Raw genomic sequence first — 22,883 nt, forward strand, 5'->3', positions numbered from 1 at the left:
GGTTGGGATGGACCTTTCCACCAACTCTGCTCCATTTTACAGGGACCAAATGGAGGCAGCCGGAGTTCAGTGACTTGCCCAGGGTCACTCAGCTAGTATCTGAGGCCATATTGAAACTCGGCTGGTAATTCGGAGATCGCCATTTGCTCGAGAGAGCCCGGTGCCAGTGGGACGGGACGGCCAGCGTGGGCGTCTGCCAGGACCTTCCCAAGGAGTTTGGCTCAGAGTGGGGACGCTCAGAGGAGACACAAGGATCTCATGAAGGAAACGGAGGGCACAGACGGGCTCCTGCCGGGCCACGCCAGGCTTCAGCGGTCCACATTCCCCAGCCCCAAGCTTGTGCACGGGCCTGGCCGCAGTGCCGGGAGAGGGTCCCGTCCCATCTACATGTTCACAGAGAGACACTAGGGACTGACCTGCACGTTCTCCTTTCAGCGTGTCCCACACGTTACAGTTGAAGTCGTCATAGCCGGCGAGCAGGAGGCGCCCGCTTTTGGAGAAGGCTACAGAAGTGATGCCGCAGATGATGTTATCGTGGGAATACATCATCAACTCTTGGTCTGCACGAAGGTCAAAGAGCCGGCACGTGGCATCATCAGAGCCGGTGGCAAATGCGTGCCCGTTGGGAAAGAACTGAAAAGGGAATTCCAAAGACAGCATTAGAGAGGGGGGAAATCACGCAGCTTTTAAAAAACACTCCAGTCCAAGAAATCCAAGGAAAATGCTTAAAAATCTCATTCATATACCCACAAAAATGCCTCAAAGAGGCACAATAGAAAACAATCATAAAGATCCTACAAAAAGAAACAGCATTTCTCTTAGGGAAGAAGACAAAGAAGGTGAATCTAATTTGGTATGTAATTAGGCTTGGCTATCAATTCATTACATTGCTTTAGTGTAACACAGCTTTTCTGAGAAATAACCCAAAGGTCTGTGAATTTATTTAAAGTTACTTAATGGCTCTTAAGAAAGGATAATTGGGGTGATTTCAGAAAAAGCTGGAAAGATCTACACGAACAGAAGCAGAACAAAATCCGCAGAACCACAAACTGGCAACTTGGCTCCTCTGAGCTATGCAATGCTGGGATGATGACCGTCCCAGCACCGATGACAAGGAACGCTCTCCTCCCCGAGAAAGATCTGCTGGAGTCGGATGGATGCGCATTGCAGCTTGCCATCTATCACATCAGTGTACTTATGGCCTTATTTTGGGGTTCTGCTTTTGTTTGCGTGTGCTCTTACAACAATGGCCAGTGTGGAAGTGTGCTTTACATGACAGTACCTGCACAGCTTCAAGTCGGGGAGGAAGACAACTTGGATCTTATAATTTTGGAAAATGATGGCTAAAAATGATCATTACGAGGAATTGGGAAAATAAAATATCTTTGAATTTAAAAATGATCATGTTAATTAATAATGGTCATGGATGAAAGCTAAAGGAGTAGAATGGTTTGGATTATTATTAATAATTACTTATTAAAATATTTTTTCCTTTTCGATGAACAAAAACTTCTCTCTCTCTCTCCCTTTTGCTCCTAGAAAGAAGGGTAGAAACCCTTGCAAAAATAATATGGAGCGTCATGCAAAGTGTCTTCCCATATTGTCCATGTCCAAAAACACGTTGAATTCTGCATCTTGAGTCCATCACCTGTTAGGTGTTAGGTTATATGCTTCATCAATGGTACTCTGGAATCTTAAATGGTAATCAAAGTTCTTAAGCTTTCATAATTATTTGTTATTATAATATTGTGGTTGATGAATAAATTGCAATAGTTTCGCTCACTTCATTCTACATCAGTTCTTATGAGTCTTTCTAGGGTTCTTTGAAAATATCCCTTCAACAATATCTTTGGGCCCGATTACACTAACTGAGATAACTACTGCTTCTCAGGGCATGTAAGCAAGACCTAAAAAAGAATCTCCCAAGACTTGTTAGAACAGATGTTCACTCTCTTCTGGTCATTTACACTGGCACAAATGGAAATAAGTCAATCAAGCATTTATTAAGACTCAATACTATGTATTAGGTACTCTGCTATGTGGCAAGACAAGAATGTCATAAGAAAAGCACTGAGTAAAGGGTTAGATTTATTTTAAAAATGTATTTGCAAAAGGGCTTTACTTTGCCAAGAAAAGGAAAAGGAGGGAGGTGGGGACTGCCTTCGTGTATTCACCGGACTAGACCTCATAGAGAGTAAGTACAATGAAGACAGAAGAATGGTAGTAGAGACACAGACCAAAAAAAAAAATCAAAGAAAGAAATGATTAGTAGTAAAATCCACAGCCTCACATATCTATGCATGAACAGTCAGTTTGGAAAGGTAAATTGAACCAGAAATTCTAAAGCAAGAGGGCGAATTTAACTTCTTAGGTGTCCCTGAGACTTGGTAGAATGAGACACAATTGGAATATGTTTCTGGGTAGTAAGGTAAAGGGGGAAGGTAGCACTGGGTAGAAAAGTAATAGATTATTATTCCCATTATAGTACACTACAAGGTGAAAAAAAGAGGAAACAGATGCATTGTTTAGGAAATAAAATGAGAATGCTTGCATTTGAGGCATGGTTTAATATTGATGAGGGCTTCAATTACTCAGACATTTACTGGTATTCTCTTTCTGATCTGCATTAATAATAGGTTTTTTTCTTTAAAAGGTAGAGAAACTGGGGGCAGCTAGATGACTCAGTGGACTGAGAACCAGGCCTATAGAAGTGTGGTCTTGGGTTCAAATGTGGCCTCAGACAATTCCTAGCTATGTGACCCAGGGCAAGTCATTTGACTCCCATTGCCTAGCTCATACCACTCTTCTGCCTTAGAACCAATGAACAGTACTGATTCTAAGATAGAAGGTGAAGTAGAGAAGCCAACAAGTAGATTGTATCTTAAATCTAATTTTTTCCAAGGATATGCTGACTGCTCTATTAGAACTGATAAGAACCTAAAGGTAAGTGAGTACTTCCTCCAAGTTTACATATAAGTAGTTATTTGCATCTTGCCTCTCCCATTAAAAAGTGAACACCTAGAAAACCACTTTTGCAGTTTGTTTGTTTTTTGCAAGCCCAGTTAGCACAGTGCCTGGAAAATAGTAATCATTTGATTGAATAGAATTTGTTTTCCATACAAACATATTTTCATATTAACCATATTGTTTAAAAAAAAGCAGGAAAGTTTAAAAAAATCTACTTCATTATGTCTCAGTTCAATAGTTTTCTCTGGAGGGAAGTAAAATTTTTTTCATCTTAGGCCTTTTGAAACTGTCTTGGATCACTGTTTCGAAGTAGCCAAGTTTTCCAGAAGTGATCAACATTATAATAATGCTGTTACTGTGCACAATGATCTCCTGGTTCTGCTTACTTTACTCTGTATCAATTCACATAGCTCTTCCCAGTTTTTTCTGAAATCAGCCTGCTTAGCATTTCTTATAGTACAAAAATATTCTTTTGTAACTAGATACTGTAACTTGTACTGAAAGAGGAGGAGGAAAATTAGTCACAAACTAACATAAATCCTAGATTTGGTGAGAACAGATTTCAAATGGTTCCGAGAATCAAGATGCTGCTTCTAAAGGGTTCAGCTGTATTCCTTATAAGGAATGGGACAATCTCAAGATGAAATAAACCTTGAGAAATAACTGAAGAGGAAAAACACAGTTAACTGAAGAGACTGATGTGGATGTACAGAAATCAGACCCATCAACTTAAAATCAAAACAGAAAGAGGATGGGGGCAAAAACAGTGGACAAATACGAGAACACGAAACAGCAGCAAAGCCAAAGCTAACAATGAACTAGTGCTGGGACGGAGGCTTAGGGCAGTTTTCCCAGGAGTTGTTGAACAGAACTCTTCCCACTACAGTTTACACTGTCAGGTTTACTGAACATGGTACTTAACTGCAGACATTTCCCCCCCTTAGTTTTCTTTCACTAAGCTGTTCAAGTGATAGCAACAACAACAAAAGAGTTCTGATGATTACTGTTTTATAATATAGTTTTGAGGTCTAGAAGTGCTACACTTTCCTTCATACCTACTTCTTGCCATTATTTCCCTTGAGATTTCAGAGCTTTCATTCCTTCAGATGAATTGTGCTATTATTTTGTCCAGCTCTACAAAATAACTCCTTGGTGGTCTGACTGGCAAAAAATTAAGTCTTGATCTAGTCACAGTTTTTATCATATTGAGGTGGCCCAAATATGAACAATATCTATTCAATTGTTCATATATTTTATATCTGTAATGAGAGTTTTATAACTATATATAATCATGGTTGGTTAACTTTAGATTTCAGTTTTTTCTTTTGCTTGTTATTTCTCTACATTAGTATTTCCAATTTCTGTGAATTTATTTTGTATTTTGCCACTTTACTAAAACTAGTAATAACTGTTATCAGTTCTTTAGTTACTCTCAAGTTTTCAAAGTAGAGCATCATGTCCACTGGTAAATAGAGATAATTCTGTCTCCTCTATGCTCATGTTCATGCCTTTTCATTTCTGTTTTATGGCTATTAGAATTTCTAAAACTATGTCACATAATAGTGGGGAAGATAAGACTTTCTAGTTTCCTAGGAGAACTTATATTTCCCACTGAAAATCAGCCTAGCTTCAGTTTTTGATAGCTAAAGATACCCATATTAAAAAGGACCTTTCCATGCTTTTACATATTTTGGTAAGAGTCTTCAGGATAGATGTATACTGTATTGTGATAAAGGTTGAAAAGCAGTTTAGCAGAAAAGTTTTAGAACAGTATCTTAGTGTCACAAGATGCTAAGAATGATGGGTGAGAGTTTCAAGGAGGCAAATTTAGTCTTCATGTAAAGAAACATTACCTACAAAATGAGAGCTTCTAAAAGTGGAATGGGCCAAAATTTTCAACAGTTAAAATCTGTGATTCTTTGATAATAAATTATTTTGGCAGCCAAATTAATTAAAAGATCTTGGGTCCTCCCTAGTCACATACTGAATGTATGTTTAGTCCCTCTTGGTAGATTACATTAGCAGAAATTTCCTTCTTAAGCCTAGCTTACATTTTTTTTTCTGTTTGAGATTTCTTTTTTAAATAAGAGAGAGAACCTTTTTTCCTTTAGGATTTTGTGGTAGTTGTTTTTGAAGCATTTTTACATATATTTCTGTTTGGTATGTTTATTTCTCGGTTTTCAAAGAGATGGTCCTGATTTCTTCTCATTTATTAAGGAGTAAACACTTTAAAGGACTACTTGTTTTTCCAAACCGATAGATTCCCTTGGATTGTTTAAGATACAAATTATGTTTTATCTGTAGGTGAACCAGTGTTTGTGGTAATGAATCATGGTTCTATCATAAAGACTTTGATCTTAAGAACACAATGCCATAACATTTTATAAATATAATTCAAAACAGATAATTTTGAAAATTAGGCAGAATGCAAGACTATATGCAATATGGTAAATTCTCTGTATTGATACCATTCACTTACACAGACAGCATTAATATCTGACACATGCCCAATGAAAGACTGCCTACACATGCCATCTCGGATATCCCAGAGTTTAGAAGAGGCATCACAAGCACCGGAAACGAAAGTTTTCATGTCAGGACTTAGAGACAGACTCATCACATCTCCAGTGTGTCCAGTGAACGTGGTGGTCTGTTGGCCAGTTTCAATGTCCCATAAAGCACTGTTAAAAAAAAAAAAGAAATATTTAGTATCAGTTTTCCTTTTTCAAATTAAATTTTTCTTCTCCGATCAGTTTTCTTCTTACATAGACATACCAGGTTGTATCTCCTGAACTTGTAACAATTTGGTTGTCATCTAAGAAACGGCAGCAGGATAAGTAGCCTGCAATATACAAAATAGAAAATGTTATCATTCAGGAAGCTGAGTGCATGCAAAATGGCAACAAATAAAGGTTACAGCCTGTTATAATGGTGTTCAATGGTAAACGAATTCTTTTAATATTGAAGTACCTGGAAAATTGATACCATTTGTAAATCAATGAAGATGGTTAGCAGCATTTATTAGGTATATTTAACTATCTTTACCTAGTAAATGCTGCTAACCAAAAATTATTTAAAATCATTAAAGTACTCATTTTGAAAATCAGAAACAGTTAACAAGATCTATCTCCTTATAAAATTTGTATAACCATTAAGAATTTCTCATTTATTAACTGTATACAGTTGCTAATGACCTGAAAGTGCTATTTGACAGCAGAACATGCAGAAACCAGTTTTGAACACCAAAGGTTGCATTTTTGAAATTTTCAGAAAGCTAAAGGTTCCCACAATTCTGTTCTCCTCACTCCATTAATAGTTCTGCCATATTCAACTGAGCCCAAATTTTGCTCACTATTTTGCACCGGTCACTACAGGTCATTATTGTTCTTCATTTTATTCATATCCCCATTTGGGGTTTTCTTGGCAAAGATACTGGAGCAGTCTGCCATTTCCTTCTGTAGCCCATTTTAAAGATGAGGAAACTGAGGCAAATGGGGTTAAGTGACTTGCCTAGGGTCACACAAGCCAGTAAATGCCTAGGCTAAATTTGAAACCAGGATGATGAGTCTTCCTGAATTCAGGCCTGGCACTCTATGCACCTTACCCACCTAGCTGCTGACTATAAACAATTAAGAGACTAGGCCTGGCCAGGGCAAAGGGTCAGCCTAGACAAATGGTTATAATGACTATAGCTCACCTGTATGGCCTGGTAACTCCCGGCTCACTCTCACATTGCCTTCCCTAGTTTTCAGGTTGTAGATGGAACAGATGTTATCCAAACCACCACAAGCAACATAATTACCAGAGGGAGCATAAGCACAGGTCATCACCCAGGAGGATCTCAAAGGAATGGCATGCATCTTGAGAACAAATATAATATATCAAAGCACTGATTAGACATTTTTTTAAATAGACATACTTATCTATTAATGCTTTGGGATCTGCTTGAATCTTAAATAAATACTACTAACATTAAAAATTAAAGATAACATAAGAATTAATCAAATAAACTGTTAAAGTGAAAAGATTTGAGGGGGAAAGTGAGAAAAGCAAACATTAAAAATTAAATATTTTCTCATGATCAAAACCATTCTGAAATAAGACTCCCCTAAGATTATTTTTTACCCTATTCAGATGACTCTCTATACGCTTTTAAAGTCTGCAATATCTTTTAGAATACTGATTAACACAAAAAAATATAGCTCTTTCCCTAGCAGAATCAAGTTTTTTACAATACTCCAAAGGTGATGTTTAGACATACCAACTGTTAAATGTTGAATGCTTCTTTAAATACCGAAAGTCCAAACAGGATTAGATCATTTAGGGAATAAAAAAAAAAGCATTTTTAGAGCCTTAAATAAAAGAAATATATATATATATAGAAGGGGGAATGATTATTCCTTTCAGCCACAAGACTAGGCAATAGGGGAAAGGAAATATTATATAGATATTAGTTTTATGTGATTTTTAATAATAATCCTTTTTTAAATATACAAAAAGGTTGCTGCTACTCCTCTCTCACCATGGTGACAGATTCCGTTTAGTCCATCCTTTCTGTTGGTCCTTTTGTGTCCAAACAGAAGTCACTTGCAAAATAGCTGACTGGTCTTGAAACTGAGCCATAAGGAGGTCAAAGCCATGAATCTTAGTATTATGTTCTTATCCAGCCACAGTGATAATGACTAAATATTTATATCCTGACACTGAGAAAACTGTGTCAGTTTGTATGTCACCCCATAAGTTTATGTCATTGCCTCATGAGGTTGGAGAGAAGCATGGAGGGTAATGTGCCTCTCCAAAATTCATTTTCTAGGCTTTCAGACCTGTTCATTTTCCAAAATCAATCTAAACCCCCTATAAAGAAGTTCTTACCTAACATGGCATCTTGCAAGCTATTCTCAAAGAAGAAAGGCAAGTTCATATAACTGTTTTGATATTTAAGAAATCAATGTTTTCCTATAACTTATTAATGCCTAAAATTTAGACAGGTCAAAATATATCTACAATTTTTTTTATAAAGGAAAATCTGGATAAAACAGCATCAAGAAAACTGATGCTGCCAGACCATTGGGAGAGACTTTTAAAAAACAGATTTCATATTAAATGGTCTATTCCCAAGTTCAAACCTGAAATTTAAGCATACTTTGCAAAAGTACTCATGTTGAATTAATATCCATGATTGCAGGGGAAGAAGCAAAATAATATTCATAAATTTAATCTAAATCTTAAGGAGTATGTCAATATTCCAAATTGCTCTTAGAAGTAAATTACAAATGAAAACCATGTTTAAAGCAGCAAAAAAAAAAAATAGGATGAACAATTAATGGATAGAACATCAAAACCCAGGAACAAAACAAAAGGACCTAGAAAGCAACCCTACCTTATTTGTTGTATAGCTATCCCAAATGATTAGTTTTCCATCTTGGGAAGCACTGACTAGTAGCCTAAAGGAAACCAATAGACATAATTTGAATATTTAGGGAGAAATTTCATATTAGTCATATGGCATATTATATACATAATATATAATATACATAAATATTCAGAAAACAACTATTTTTTCTATTGAAAAATAAGTTTGATCCAAATAGTACTATAAATAGGTGAAATGGCAAGCCAGAAAAATCTTATATACCCACCACAAAATAAGAATAACATCTCACTAATACCTTGTCTTATTCTTATTTAACTTTATAGTAATGGCAGTTATGGATTTCTGAAAAAACAAACAAACCAAAAAACCAGCCAATGCAAGTGTGTCATTGGTTGTTTTGGGGTTTTTTTCTTTTCTTTTTTGCCAAATTCATAAAACTTTCTGCTATAAAGAGAACTGGAAGATGAACTGACTGTCATTTGTTTCTAGTTCAACTATTTATTAAATAGCTATGACATGATATATATAATTTTAGAATTAAAATGTATAATAAAAGATAACATTTATATAGCACTTTAAAGTTTAAAAAGCATTTTATAAACATCTCACTTTGTCCTTAAAATAACTATTAAAATAAAAATAAAATAAAATAAAATAATGACTAGGAGGTCATTGCTATTTTTTTTTAAGAAGGAAACTGAGACAGTGACTTGTCCAGGGTCCACACAGCTATGAAGTGGCTTGAAGCTGACTCTGAACTGAGGCCTTCCTGACTCCAGGCCCAGAGCTCTGTATACGATGGATATCTTGTTTTGAAAACATTTCCCAATTCTGTCTCCAATTCCTCATCACCCACTTATTTCTTGATATCTATCTTAAAATCATCTTCCCAAATGTTCCAGAAAATGCTCTTACCAATCTTAATACAACCAATTATAAATATCTTTTACCTCCCACTCCAATTTCTCCACTAAACTCATCCTTTGGTTAAGATAACCACCACCTCCTGGCCAAATGTATTTGAAAATTCTCAACTTCCCTTTTGTGGGGGCACCACCATTCTCCTACTTGTGCAGGCTTAAGGACTAACAATGATTCTGGACTCCTTAAACTTGGAGATGCCAAATCCTCCCGATTCTGTCATAAATCTCTTGCACCCATCCCAACCTGTCCATTGATAGGACACACACCCTAATGGAGGCCTTCATGACTTCACTTTGAGCTCTGTAATCTTCTGAATGTTTTCTGTTTCTCTTCTCTTCCTTCTCTAATTCATCCTTCCCACAGCTGTTTCTCTCACACAGGTCTAATCAGGTCACTTCTCTCCTCAAAAACCTTCTCCGACTTCCCATCACCTCTGACACAAAATACAAACTACTTAGTCTGGGATCCAAAGCCTTCAATCATCTGGCTGTCAGCTTATTCCTCCAGGCTATATTCTAGCCAAACTAGACTTTGAGTTCTTCCTTACTCCCTGGACTCTCAATGCTGGCTTCTTGTTCCCCTTTCCACACTGTCTCCTTTTGGTTTCTTTAAAACCTAGTTTGAGGTGCTGGTTCTTAAACCTTGAAATCTTCCTCAATGGCTGCAAATGAACTCAATCCCTCTCCTCCTAGAAATTCTCACTTTTTGTTGAATCTTTATATATTTAACATGTAACAAAAAATTATGTATATTCATTTCCTGTCCTCCCTACAAATTATACGTTAAACTTCGATAAAGCAGAGATAAGTACCCTGAACCCAGCAGGCACTTAATAAATTAAGGGATTGAATATTATTTCAAAGGAAAAAAACCCCACTGAAGTAATAATTCTGAATAAACTCTGCTGCTCCTGCTACTACTGCTCTACCCTCCAAACCAGAGCTCCAGAGGATTATGCCTCAATGCCCCCCAGTTCTGAATTCCTTTTAGAGTATTCATGCCCACTCTTTACCTATCCCTGGAGCCTTCAACTTTTTTTCTTGAAAAAAAAAATGCTATGAAATCAATAATAACTACTTTTGGAAAAAGCATGTCAGTGGAAGTCTTATTCCTCTACTCACCATTCCTGAGACTCAAGAGACCAAAACATTCTTTCCTGTCCAACATTCCCTAAAATGTGTTGCTCCCCATTAACATGTAAGTTCACATTACAGTTAGCTCACTTTTATACCTATATTACCAGTGTGTATCACAATACTTTGTACATAATAATGGCTTAATACTTTTAAAATTCACTTATATGATTTAAGTGCACAGGTTAGAAGTGAAATGAATATAAACTCATTTCTATGTAAATTTAATTAAAATAATATAATTTATTTGAGAATTAAGTTTAGCTGAAGCTTTTCAAAATGTTAATGAAGATTTTCTGGGAAGGGGAAATTAATTCTCACAATGTATGTGTTATTCTCCAATTATTCTAAACACTACTTTAATGCAAATTTTTATTATTAAAAAATAATAACTTCATTCTGTTATAACATTGAAAACTTCAAGTACAAACCTTGAATCATATCCCCAGTGCATGGCATAAATCTTAGCTAAGTGACCACGAAGTGTACGTCTTGTTCGCATCTGAATTCTTCCTACAGAATCCAGACTCGTTGTCATCTTTAGAAAGGAAAGAAAACTATTATCTTAAAAGTAATCCTGTGTCGATAAACTTTTCTCAAACATATCCCTCTTTTCTTCCTACACTATAAGCATCCCTTTGCAACAAAGATTTTAAAAGGAAGCTTAAACTAAATAAAAAAAATACTTAAACTACTGTAATCCTACAACTATAGACTATATTGGTAATTATTCCTCAGAAAAATTTTGTCTACAAACATCTGAAGATCTCAGAATTTTTTTAAAAGCTGGAATTGGCCTTGAGATCATTGATCCAGTCCATTCATTTTACAAATAAAGTGCAGAAGATATTACTGTCACACAGTGGCTGAGTAATAATAACTAATACAAGCTCAGAACATTACACCATACTGCTCAAAAAACATGATATATTTGTAGAATATAAACCTAAATTAATACAGATAAATCTTAATCTTGAATTATTAACAAGAATATTGAAGTGGGTGATCAAAGGATAAAAACCAGGCTTTCATAATGTCAGTGTTATAAATCTTTACAAGCAACTAAATTCTTTTCACTCAATTGAAATGGCAGAAAATAGCTGAAAGATCAACTTTTGTTGCCTTGCCAAGATAATATATTATTAACAAAATAATAAAACCATAAGTTTATCATTTTATTCAACTTCATGAGTTTATAGATAAGGTCCTCTAAAAGCTTTAATACCTTATGCTTGGGGAAACCACAAATCTCTTGCACCAGATCTCTAAAAGGGATATAGGGGGCAGCTGGGTAGCTCAGTCAGGCAAGAGATATACAACTATTTGAAGAGAGCTATGTGATCCTATCCTACATAATATCACTCACATTAAATTTAATGTACCATTAAATATACTATCAAACTTTATTTTTTAAAAAAAATTTTGGAAGAAATGAAGCACAACCAAACTTTCTTATAATAACTGAAGCCCCACTCTAATGCCATTGTTCTGATCACTTAATGGCAGAATCATAGAAGGAACCTAAAAAACTATCATCTAGTTCAGGAATTTTTGGGGGGGGGCAGGGGGAGGGGGTATCACAGACCCCTCTGGCAGGCTGCTTTAAACTTTTGGACCCCTCCATGAAATGATTTTTTTTTTATCCACATTCATTAATCGAAGGATAGGCTTCCTTCACTGTCTACTCCCTGCCTCACAAGAACATGAGACCCCCAAATCTACCCCCAGTTACTGTGGGGGGATTAACAGCCCCTGATCCAGTCTAACTACCTCATTTTATACATAAATAAAAGGAGGCTTGGAGAGGTCACCCAGTGGACCTGTGAGAAGAGTCAGGCTCTCCCCCAAGGCTCTCTGCCTTCTGCCTCAGAGCCACTGTGTTCTGCCCAGCAGCTCTGGGTACCTGAACACTTTAATGCATCACTGTGTTTTGCATCCTATTTCCCAGAAACAATCAAGGATGTTAGGCAAGCTATACCTGTATGGTCTCTATCACTCTATCTAGCCCCTTTAACAAGAATGCAATTCAACTTTTAAGCATTGTTTAAAGTAAGGATGACTTTCAATGCCAACTTGTCACACATAATTAATGGATTAAGAAATAATACTTTACCTGACCAAGTGTTGTGTCGCCACATGCTTTCCTAGCATCCTAGAGAAAACAGATTTAGAATTAATTTGGACAATGTTTTTAATAATTCTGAAAAGTGTCTATTTTATTTTTTAGTGTGCTTTTTTAGTACAAAGATTTAACACTTTCTATAACATCATTAACAACTAAAATAAGAGATCATTATTTATCTATCTTTATTTATCTAAAATTTAACCTAAAGGTCACTGAGTCAATACATAGTAGGGTTATTCTCAGTTAAAGGTGTTGAGAAGTTTGAACATCCCCAAAAAAGGTTCTCATTAATGTCCTTTACAAATATCAAGATAATCTTTCTAAGTTTTATTTTTTTACAGTAGTTTTCTTTCTTTTTTCTTTTTTCTTTGTAAACCCTTACTTTCCACTTTAGAATCAACAGTTTTGGTTCCAAGGCAGAAGAGTGGTAAGGGCTAGGCAACAGAGATTAAGTGACTTGCCCAGGATCACATAGCAGGAAGTATCTTAGGCCAGATAGTTTTAAAAGTCAAGAAAGTAACTTTATGTTTTCACACTTTGAAAGCCACTTACTTCCACACAATTATATTAAAAAACCTCAAGGTGTTCAGAAACCTCCAATGTGGAGGCTTTGGAAGTCGCATGAACAGGGACCTGCGACCAACAGCACTTAGTCTCCAAAGTCAAGTCCTGAAGATCTCACTCCTTGAACCTCAAAGATCCAGGGAGCCTAATCCTAGTAAAGAGCAGTCAGCACAAGAACCCTGCTCAGGACAATTCTATCCCAAAGTGTAAATCTAATTTAGCACCACCTACAGCTAAAGGAACTGGGGACAGCTGGGTGGCTCAGTAGATTGAGAACCAGGCCCAGAAGACTAGAAGTCCTGGGTTCAAATCTGGCCTCAGATACTTCTCAGCTGTGTGACCCTGGACAAATCACTTAACCCCAGTTGCCTAGCTTACCACTCTTCTGCCTTAGAACCAATACCCAGTATTGATTCTAAAACAGAAGGTAAGGGTTTTAAAAAATAAAAATAAATAAAAAATAAAGCTGAAGGAATTAATAAATCAAGGAAAACGCCAGAAGAAAAATTATTATTGTAATTCCAAACTAATTCTGTTTCAACTGTAAACAAAGATGCAAAAGAAAAAATGAATTTTCTACAAGATCTACACAAATATTTGGAAGAAATGAAATAAAGAGATTGAAAAAATTAAATAAAATCTCTAGGATAGAACTGAAAGGAGAATAAATAGTTCTGAAGAGAAAGTGCCAAAGAAATGGGCTCCTTGAAAACTAGAATATACTAATCAGAAATTAAAGACTATGAGACTGCAAAAAAAAATGTTAGGACAAAACAAAAGATTGAAGTAACAGAAGGGAATGTAAGATATATGATGTAAAAAACAAGTGATATGGAAAACTGCTCATGAAATAACTTAAGACTCATTGGACTCGTATCACCTCACACCTAGCAGATTGGCTAACATGACAGCTATGGAAAGTAATGAATGCTGGAGGGGATGCGGCAAAGTAGGGACATTAATGCATTGCTGGTGGAGTTGTGAAGTGATCCAACCATTCTGGAGGGCAATTTGGAACTATGCCCAAAGGGTGATAAAAGACCCTTTGATCCAGCCATAGCACTGCTGGGTCTGTACCCCAAAGAGATAATGGACACAAAGACTTGTAAAGAATATTCATAGCTGCACTCTTTGTGGTGGCCAAAAATTGGAAAATGAGGGGATGCCCATCAATTGGGGAATGGCTGAACAAATTGTGGTATATGTTGGTGATGGAATACTATTGTGCAAAAAGGAATAATAAAGTGGAGGAGTTCCATGGAGACTGGAACAACCTCCAGGTGGTGATGCAGAGCGAGAGGAGCAGAACCAGGAGAACACTGTACACAGGGACTGATACACTGTGGTACAATCGAACGTAATGGACTTCTCCATTAGTGTCAATGCAATGTCCCTGAACAATCTGCAGCGATCTAGGAGAAAAACACTATCCACAAGCAGAGGACAAACTGTGGGAGTGGAAATACCGAGGAAAAGCTACTGCCTGACTACAGCGGTTGAGGGGACATGTCTGAGGAGAGACTCTAAATGAACACTCTGATGCAAATCCTAACAATATGGCAATGGGTTCGAATCAAGAACACATGCGATACCCAGTGGAATCAAGCGTCGGCTATTGGGGGGGGGGGAGAAAATGATCTTTGTCTCTAATGAATCATGCTTGGAAATGATCAAATAAAATATTATTAAAAAAAAGAATCATTGGACTCTTAGAAAACTTTAATTTTTTAAAATTGTGGATACTACTATGTTTCAAGATATCAGAAATTAAAACGGCCCAAATTTACTAGAACCAAGCAAAAGAGATGGAATAAATCCACCTATATTTCCCTTAAATAAACTCCAAGAGGAAAAATTCCAGGAATTTCATGGTCCACATCCAGAGCTCTCACATCAAAGAAAAAAATACTGCAAATATCCAGAAAGAAGCAGTTCATGTACCCAGGAACCATACAGTCAGGAACACATAAGACCTAGTAGATTCTGCTATAAATAGAGGAATTCTCAGAACACAATATTCCAAAAGAAAAAAAGAGATAAGTTCACAACCAAGAACAACTTACTGGTAAAGTTGAGCATACTCCTACAAGGAGAAAGAATTGCCTTTTAATGGGAAAAAAGAGAAGACTTTCAAGTATTTCTCATAAAAAGACCACAGCTGATAGGACATCTGAAATACAAACACATGAGGCCCATAGAAACCTGGAAAGGTTTTGGGATGATGCAGTACTAACATTTTAATGGAGGAAGAAGAAATAAATGTCCCTTCATAATCTTATTGATTAAGAAAAATAGAGGTCCTGGGAGTAGATTGGTACTGTTCTTGAGATTTTAAAAAACAAAGGGTAGGAGGAATATACCTCCTCAAAAAACAAGGAAGGGGGTAGAACTTGCCTTTTCTCATAATTAGGTTATATTAGAAGAAAAGAATACAAAGGAAAAGAAAGAAATGGGAATCAGATGAACTGAACTCTTATCTAAATAAACTCATACAGTTGGTGTAGAAACCTATGAAAGGCACAAGGAAACAAGTGGAGATGGGCAGATGGGAAGTAAGAGGAAGGATGATACAGTGAAGGGAAGAGTCACAAGCAAAACAACCCCTTATACTAAAGGGGGGATAAGGAAAAAAAGCAAAGATTTAGACTCTAAGACATGCCTTAGGTGAGTCACCACTTAGACAGTTGGGGAATGGCTAAACAAAGTGTGGTATAGGAATGTAATGGGATATTATTAAACTTCAACAAAAGCAAAGGAGATCTTTCAGAACAATTTACAAAGGAGAGCAATAGGTAGAGAAAAGCAACCTTGAAAGACAATGACCAATTGGCCCAGAGAGCAGAGGAAGTGCTCCCTTTGGGCGGCTGGACAGAGGGGCCAGACAGGCAAAAATGGCCTCACAATTGGGATTAAGTGATCTGCCCAGGGTTGTGTAGTTAGGAAGTGTCTGAGATCTGAACTTGGGGTCTCCCTTCACTAGCTGACCCATCAGAAGCATTTTTGTAGCAGTAAAGAAGTGGAAGGGCAATGAGTAACCCATTCTTGGGGAAAATGGTTGAACTAACTGTGGTATGTAAAGATATACCAGAATAGTATTTTGTTATTAAGAAATAGAAAAGATGAAGAATTAAAAAAAAATCTGGTTACTTGCATGAATTGATGCACAGTAGAGAGAACCAAGAGAACAATTGACATGATCTCAATAATATTATAAAGCCAACACTGAAAGACTTTTAAACTGACTTCTTCAATGACCAGTGTGGCCTAAAAAGGACTGATGTGAATGCTTTCTGCCTCTGGGCCAGGGAGGTGGAAGACTATAGGTGCTTAAAAAAAGGCATACATTTTCCAGACATGGCCAATGTGATAAATCTGCTTTGCTTAACATTATTTTTTACAAAGGAAAGCTCAGGGGTAAAGTGAAGAAGTTATTGGACAATGTCAGTAACATAAAACAAAACATTAATAAAAAGAGGAGCTGTTCTGTTTTTCTTTCTTTAAAAAATAAAAGTAGAGAACAGGGAGAGCCTAAAGGTTTGGAGAAGTGCAATGGTTTCAGTTTTTTAAAAAAAAGAGTAAAAGACTAGATCTAGGTCTGTGAGCTAGGCTTTAATTCCAGCAAAATATATTACTAAAAGGAGTTAGTAAACAACTAGGGAATATTGGTCACAAAGAACCAACATGGCTAGGTTGGATAGTGCTGGATTTGGAGTAAGAAGACCTTGAGTTCAAATCCTGTTTCAGACACTAAATGCTATATGACCCTGAGCATGTCATTCAATCTCAGTTTCTTTATATGTAAAATGAGGGTGTTGGACTTGATGACCTCTAAAGTGGCTTTCCAGATCCAATTTTATGATGCTCTGATTTCTCAATAAATAGGTGGTGTTATAAATATAAATAAATAGGTGGTGTTGTAACACTTTTTTTTAAACAAAGAAATGACAAGTGGGTTCCCATCAATTGAGGAATGATTTAAGAAATTGTAGCACTATGTAGGATTGAATATTATTGTTCTATAAGAAGTAACAAATATGATTAATTCAGAGCAATTACCCAAGAGGGACAGTTTAACACATTGGAAGGCTGAGTTAGGACACTGAACCAAATCTAGTAATATAGAATATAACAGAGAAAAACATGAAGTCCAACATTTGGGTTAAAAAAAAATTTAAAAAGAGGAATGTGGCAAAGCTAGGCAACCATTCATCTGAAAAACATCTGCAAACTTCCCTCCTAATAATAGTGCTCGAAAAACAGGCTGAGCCCACTAAAATTTAGTACATAATCTCAACTGGACCCTCGCTGCAGCAAAGCAAACCTCTTCCACCTCTCTACTTGATTCTCTATCTCATTCACCAGTGATCATTACAAACCATGTGTCTGTCCTCAAGCCTCCCATGATATTCCTTCCCCAAACTGAAGAAAATGCCTCACAGTTCACCAAACACCCACAAACAACCCAAAAAAAACACAACTGAGTCCATTTTCAGAGACCTTCTGCTTCTCCCCTCTTCCTCATGTTGTCTCACTTACATATCTTCCTCTACTTTTTCCTCTTTTGCCCTTGTTTTACTCAAAAAGGTAGCTTTTCTCTTCACCAAGGCAGATCCTTTCATTGTTACAAGGCTAACAAATCATCAATATCTCCCATCTACTGGTTGTGTCCCTGCTGCACATAAACAGGGCTGTATATCCCTCATTTTTTAAAACAAACAAAAACCCTTTACTTAACCCAACCATCCCCATAAGCTATCATCCTATATTTGCTTTCCTTTCATGGCTCAACTGGAAAAATTAATCTAAACTAAATGCCTTTAGTTGCTGTCCATTCCCTTTTTTCTTTTAATTGAAGAATTTTTATTTATTTCTGAAAAATTTATTTAATTACTATAGAATATTTTTCCTTGGCTATATGATTCATGTTCTTTCCCTCCCCTCCTTCCATCCCCCTCCCGTAGCCAATGAGCAACTCCACTGGGTTTTACATGTGTCATTGATCAAGACCTATTTCCATATTATTTATAACTGCAACAGGGTTTTCATTTAGAGTCTACATCCCCAGTCATATCCCCATCACTCTCTTTTCTAAACCGTCCTCCTAATCTAATCATTTATCTGAAATCTCATTCTCTAAAGTTATTAATAGTCCCTACCTTCCCAATTATTGAGCTTTCCTCTTTCTTACTTTACCCTCCCATTGGGGAAAAAAAAACCTCTTGTAACATATAAGCAAAACAAACTCCCCTATAAATTATGATATTGCCCAAACCTCCAAATATGTCTTTATTTTGCACATTCGTCCATGACTTCTTTGTCAGGAGGCAAAGTAGGATTCATCATCTGCCCTTTGGGGTCACATGACCAATGTGTTAATAAAGAGTTAAGTCTTTCAAAATTATTCATTTCCACAATTCTGATGTTACAATATAGACTTTTTTCCTGGTTCTGCTCCCTTTATTCTGTATCAGTTCATTCAAGTCTTCCCAAGTTTCTCTTAAGCTATCTCTTTCTTCATTCCTTACAGCACAGTAGTATTCCATTCATAAACCTAATTCATTCAGCTACTCCATCTGATGGACATTCCCTAAGTTTCCAGTTATTTGCCATTACAAAAGGAGGTGCTATAAATATTTCTGTACACAAAAGGACCTCCTCTTCCTGTGTTTATGACTTTCCAGTCTTCCAGATCACACCTCAGCTAGTTTCGCCCTGTGACATTCTCGGCCCCTGGAACCTTCTTAGCCTGAAATCTCCATCTGCTGGGCCTCTCCTTCCATTGGTAAGTCCGTCTTGGGGTCCCTTTACAACCCCATCCCACTCTCCAGTTCCCTTTTGAATGTCTTCCTCCATTGGACTGGAAGCTCCTGGAAGCCATGGACTGTCTTTTTGTGTTTGTACCCCCAGTACTCAGCACCGTGCCTGGCATACAGGAAATGCTTCCTAACTGCTTGTTACCTCAATGCCTTTTCCTTTGCTCTTTGGAATATGGGCCCCAGGAGTGCTATAACTGAGTCCAAGAGCACTTTAATAGATAATAATGAGGGAGAATATTTGATCTGTAATTGATAACTAATAGATCAGGCAATTATCTTCTTTTGCCTACCCTCCCTTCCTCCCTCTCTCCCAGCCCCCCTCTTCAGCCTCTTCAGCTTCCCTCCCTCTTGTCTTCTACTTCCTACTAAATCTTTCTTCCACAGCACACACAATTTGGCAAATGTAGGGTGGAGTTCTGAATGACTTTCCAGAGTGGCTGTACCAATAGGGTATCATGGATCAATCACCAGTGCATCAGGGAGCCTGTTTTCCTGCAGACCTTCTGACATGTCACTTTTTGGGGGGTAGGGAGGTGGGGGAGTGCCAATTTTGCTAATCTGAGGTATAAGGTAGAACCTCAGAGTAGTTTTAAATTAATAATTCTGAGCAACATGGAGCATTTTTTAAAAATATGGGTATTGACAGAATGGACTTCTTCCCTTATAAACTGCTTTTTAGAAAATATCCTTTGACCATTTCTCAACCACAGAAGACTCTTAAAAATTTGAGTCAGGGGGCAGCTGGGTGGCTCAGTGGATTGAGAGCCAGGCCCAGAGATGGGAGGTCCTGGGTTCAAATCTGGCCTCAGATACTTCCTAGTTGTGTGACCCTGGGCAAGTCACTTAACCCCCATTGTCTAGCCCTTACCACTCTTCTGCCTTGGAACCAATACACAGTATTGATTCTAAGATGGAAGGTAAGGGTTTAAAAAAAAATTTTTTTTTGAGTCAGTTTCTCACATGGCTTAGAACTTAGGTGTTTACCAGATAAACTCACTGCAAAGATTTTTTTCCCCAGTTAAGTGTTTTCCTTCTAATATTAGCTTCACTGGATTCGTTTGTGCAAAATCCTTTTAATTTGTTGTAAACAAAACTGTCTCTTTTGTCTTCTCTACCCCTTGGTCATGAACTATTCTACTTCTCCACAGAACTGAAAGTTAATTCCTTCATTTTTCTTCTAACTGGTTTTTTATATACTCTTTTATATTTAGGACATGAAACTTCTTATCTTGACAAGTTAAAGTTTGGTCTAACCCTACTTCTCTTCCAGACTGCTGTCCAGGGCTTCCAGTAGTCTTTGTCCCATAATAAGAGCTTGCCCTTGCAGCTGGGGTCTTCATGGATGTTGAACATTCGCAGTGATACAATAATACTAGTATAAAGCTGATATTTAAAAATCAGTTCTTGGTTTTGGGAAAAAGTTGTGGTCATAAAAAAAAAGTTTGGTAATCTGACTTTTCTTAATGTCCAATAATTATTCCATTATATTCACATGCTAAAAGAAGTTCAGTTTTAGGGGTACCCATTTTGCTTCTAGTTTTTTACTATTACAGACAGTGCTGCTGTGATTACTTTAGTATATGTGGGACCTTTTGTGTTTAAAATTTTTAAAAACTCTTCTTTTAAATCATGAACTGAATCATCAACAAATATTTCACTAGATACATAAAACAGTTACTAAATGCTGTGTTCTAGCCCTTGTCTTAAACTCTGGGCATACAAATAACAGAAAACAAGATGGTCCCTCCTCTCAAGGAGCTTATGATCTAAATGGAGAAGATAAAAACAAATGGGAACTAGAATATTTATTTCAGTGATATAGAGTGAAATGAGGAGAGCAGATCTCAGAGTCAGGAGGACCTGGGTTCAAGTTTACTCTCTGCCACTTACTGACTGGAACTCTGGAATCATGGAACTCTGCGATGTTCCAGGCAACTCTCTAAGGCTATGAGTGATAGAATGGTTGTACTGGTAGAAGGAGCTTCCTCACCTGGAGTTCCCCAATCCCTGAAATCTCCAGTAGAGTGTTAGGCACTGGTGATATAAGAAAATGAAAACAGTCCCTGTGCTCATGGAGCTTAAATTCAAGGAGTGAAAATAACATAAGTATTTATAACATAAACAAGATAATCTTGAGGGAGAAACACTAATGGTTCAGGGGAAGAAAGGCTTCTTAAGACTAAATTTTGAAGGAAACTAGGGATTCTAAGAGGCAGAGATAAGGAAAGAGTGAATGGCAAGCATGGAGGGTTGGTCCCTGGCTAAAGGCTTGGAGACAGGAGATGAAAAGCCCTGATGCAGTGCAATAAGAAGGCCAGATTGCCTGGAACACAGAGTGTATGAAGGGAAATAATGTTTAATAAGGTAAAAAGGCAGACTGTAGCCAGCTAGTGAAGGGCGTCTCTGAATGGAAACCAGGTTCCAAACAGTCTGAACAATATTCAAGACAGGATGCTTATGTTAACAAGCATAAGATGGCTCTGACTTTTCTGGAAGCAAAGCGAAATGCTGACTAATGAGAATTACAGCCCCTGCAATCCAAGGTCTCCTTTAGTGGGCACTGAAGAAATAGAGGAGTCAATCCAGAGCGCTCCTGTTACGAAGCACTTTCCCAAATGCCGACAGGAGGCACAGCGCTGGCATGCCACCCGCTGCCCTTGCGGCTAAGCTCCCCGGCCAGGGCTCCCGGACACAAGGCTGAGCTGCTCTGCTCTCCTGCAGAAGAACAGGAAGCGTGCGAGCCTTATGCTGCGGGGAGGAGCGCAGTGAGGGGCTGACCGCTGGGGTCACCTGCTGAGGGAGTGTCTGAGGTCCCCTGGAACCCCCTCTGGGCCAGGGCTCACTCTGCTGCCAACGCTCATTCGCATGCCCCCGAGTCTGCCACTGGAGGCTCAGCCACTGGCACAGAGCAGTTTCTGGAAGTCTCTGACATTCAATAAAGATGGCGTGAAGCTGCTGAGCAAGAACATTTCTTCCAGAATCAAAATAACCCTATGATGGGTTTATCTCCGTTGTTTGGTGGGCCTCAAGCCCTGGGCAGCCGGTCAATCAACAAGCTCCTACCAGATGCCAAGAGCTGTGCTCGGCGCCAGGGATTCAAACGAAGGCAGACAATTCCTGCCCTCAAGCAGCTTACACCTGACAAGGGAGGCGCCACGGCAATAACCACGCACAGCGCAGAGCGCAGGCAGGCTCTCTTGTGGGACGTCACCAGCCCAGAGTCCCCTGGCTACACACTGGGCTTTACCCCAAAGGCCTCTGGGCTTCCCGTGTCCTCCCTCCGAGGATGTGTGCTCTGTGCCGGGAGGAGTGAATGCTACTGGTTAAACTGCTGCATCAGGCAGGACAACAACTCCAAGACAGCCAAGTGCTGAATCTTACCTTGATCTGACTCCGCAGCTGCTCCGCTTCCTGCCGTAACTGCTCCAGCTCACTCATCCTCCAAGTCGGTGTTTGCCCCTCGTGTAGTGACAGATGATACTGGCTGTCAAGAGATTTTCCCATGTAAATATTAATCTCTTTAAAGATGCACACACAACTCTGTGTTCATTATGAAACAAATAAAAAAGCGATTGCTGGAACACAAAGTTATATATGTTACATACAAATAATCAATTAAATACCCTACTTTTAAAAAGAATGTTATCAAAGTGCTAAGCAGTGGGGAGGGAAAAAAAATAACCTTTTAGCTAAAACATTCAGCACTGATGACAGGGGAATAGTACTGCTAGAAGGGAGTCAATAAGAAATAAAATTAAATCATCTTGAAGGCAATTAGAGGATTAGAGATTTGGTTTTTAGGAGTGAAAGGGGCGAGCACAAACAATTTAAGAAAGAGCAATTAAAAAAATTTTTTATAATATTTTTCCATGGTTACATGACTCATGATTCCCCCCCCCACACACACACAGCTGACAAGCATTTCACTGGGTTCTACATGTATCATTGTTCAACACTTATTTCCATGTTATTCATATTTG

General features: G+C 37.8%; 1 protein-coding gene across 4 annotated transcripts in view; it reads right to left on the bottom strand.

The window, feature by feature from the left end:
- Positions 1–22,883, bottom strand: part of GNB4 (G protein subunit beta 4) — a 48,458-nt gene that overhangs the window by 4,023 nt on the left and 21,552 nt on the right. For 3 of the 4 annotated variants that reach the window (XM_007501971.3, XM_007501972.3, XM_007501975.3), the window contains 8 exons: positions 22,285–22,387; positions 12,512–12,550; positions 10,830–10,936; positions 8,348–8,411; positions 6,665–6,827; positions 5,743–5,809; positions 5,447–5,648; positions 417–633 (listed from right to left, as the gene is read on the bottom strand). In XM_007501971.3, the coding sequence (XP_007502033.1) occupies positions 417–633; positions 5,447–5,648; positions 5,743–5,809; positions 6,665–6,827; positions 8,348–8,411; positions 10,830–10,936; positions 12,512–12,550; positions 22,285–22,341 (916 nt within the window). In that variant the 5' untranslated portion in view covers positions 22,342–22,387. The remainder of the gene's footprint in view (positions 1–416; positions 634–5,446; positions 5,649–5,742; positions 5,810–6,664; positions 6,828–8,347; positions 8,412–10,829; positions 10,937–12,511; positions 12,551–22,284; positions 22,388–22,883) is intronic. The other variant, XM_056807063.1, reaches the window with a different exon arrangement.

Source organism: Monodelphis domestica, chromosome 8 (genome assembly GCF_027887165.1).
Source record: "Monodelphis domestica isolate mMonDom1 chromosome 8, mMonDom1.pri, whole genome shotgun sequence".
NCBI classification, from domain to species: Eukaryota; Metazoa; Chordata; class Mammalia; order Didelphimorphia; family Didelphidae; genus Monodelphis; species Monodelphis domestica.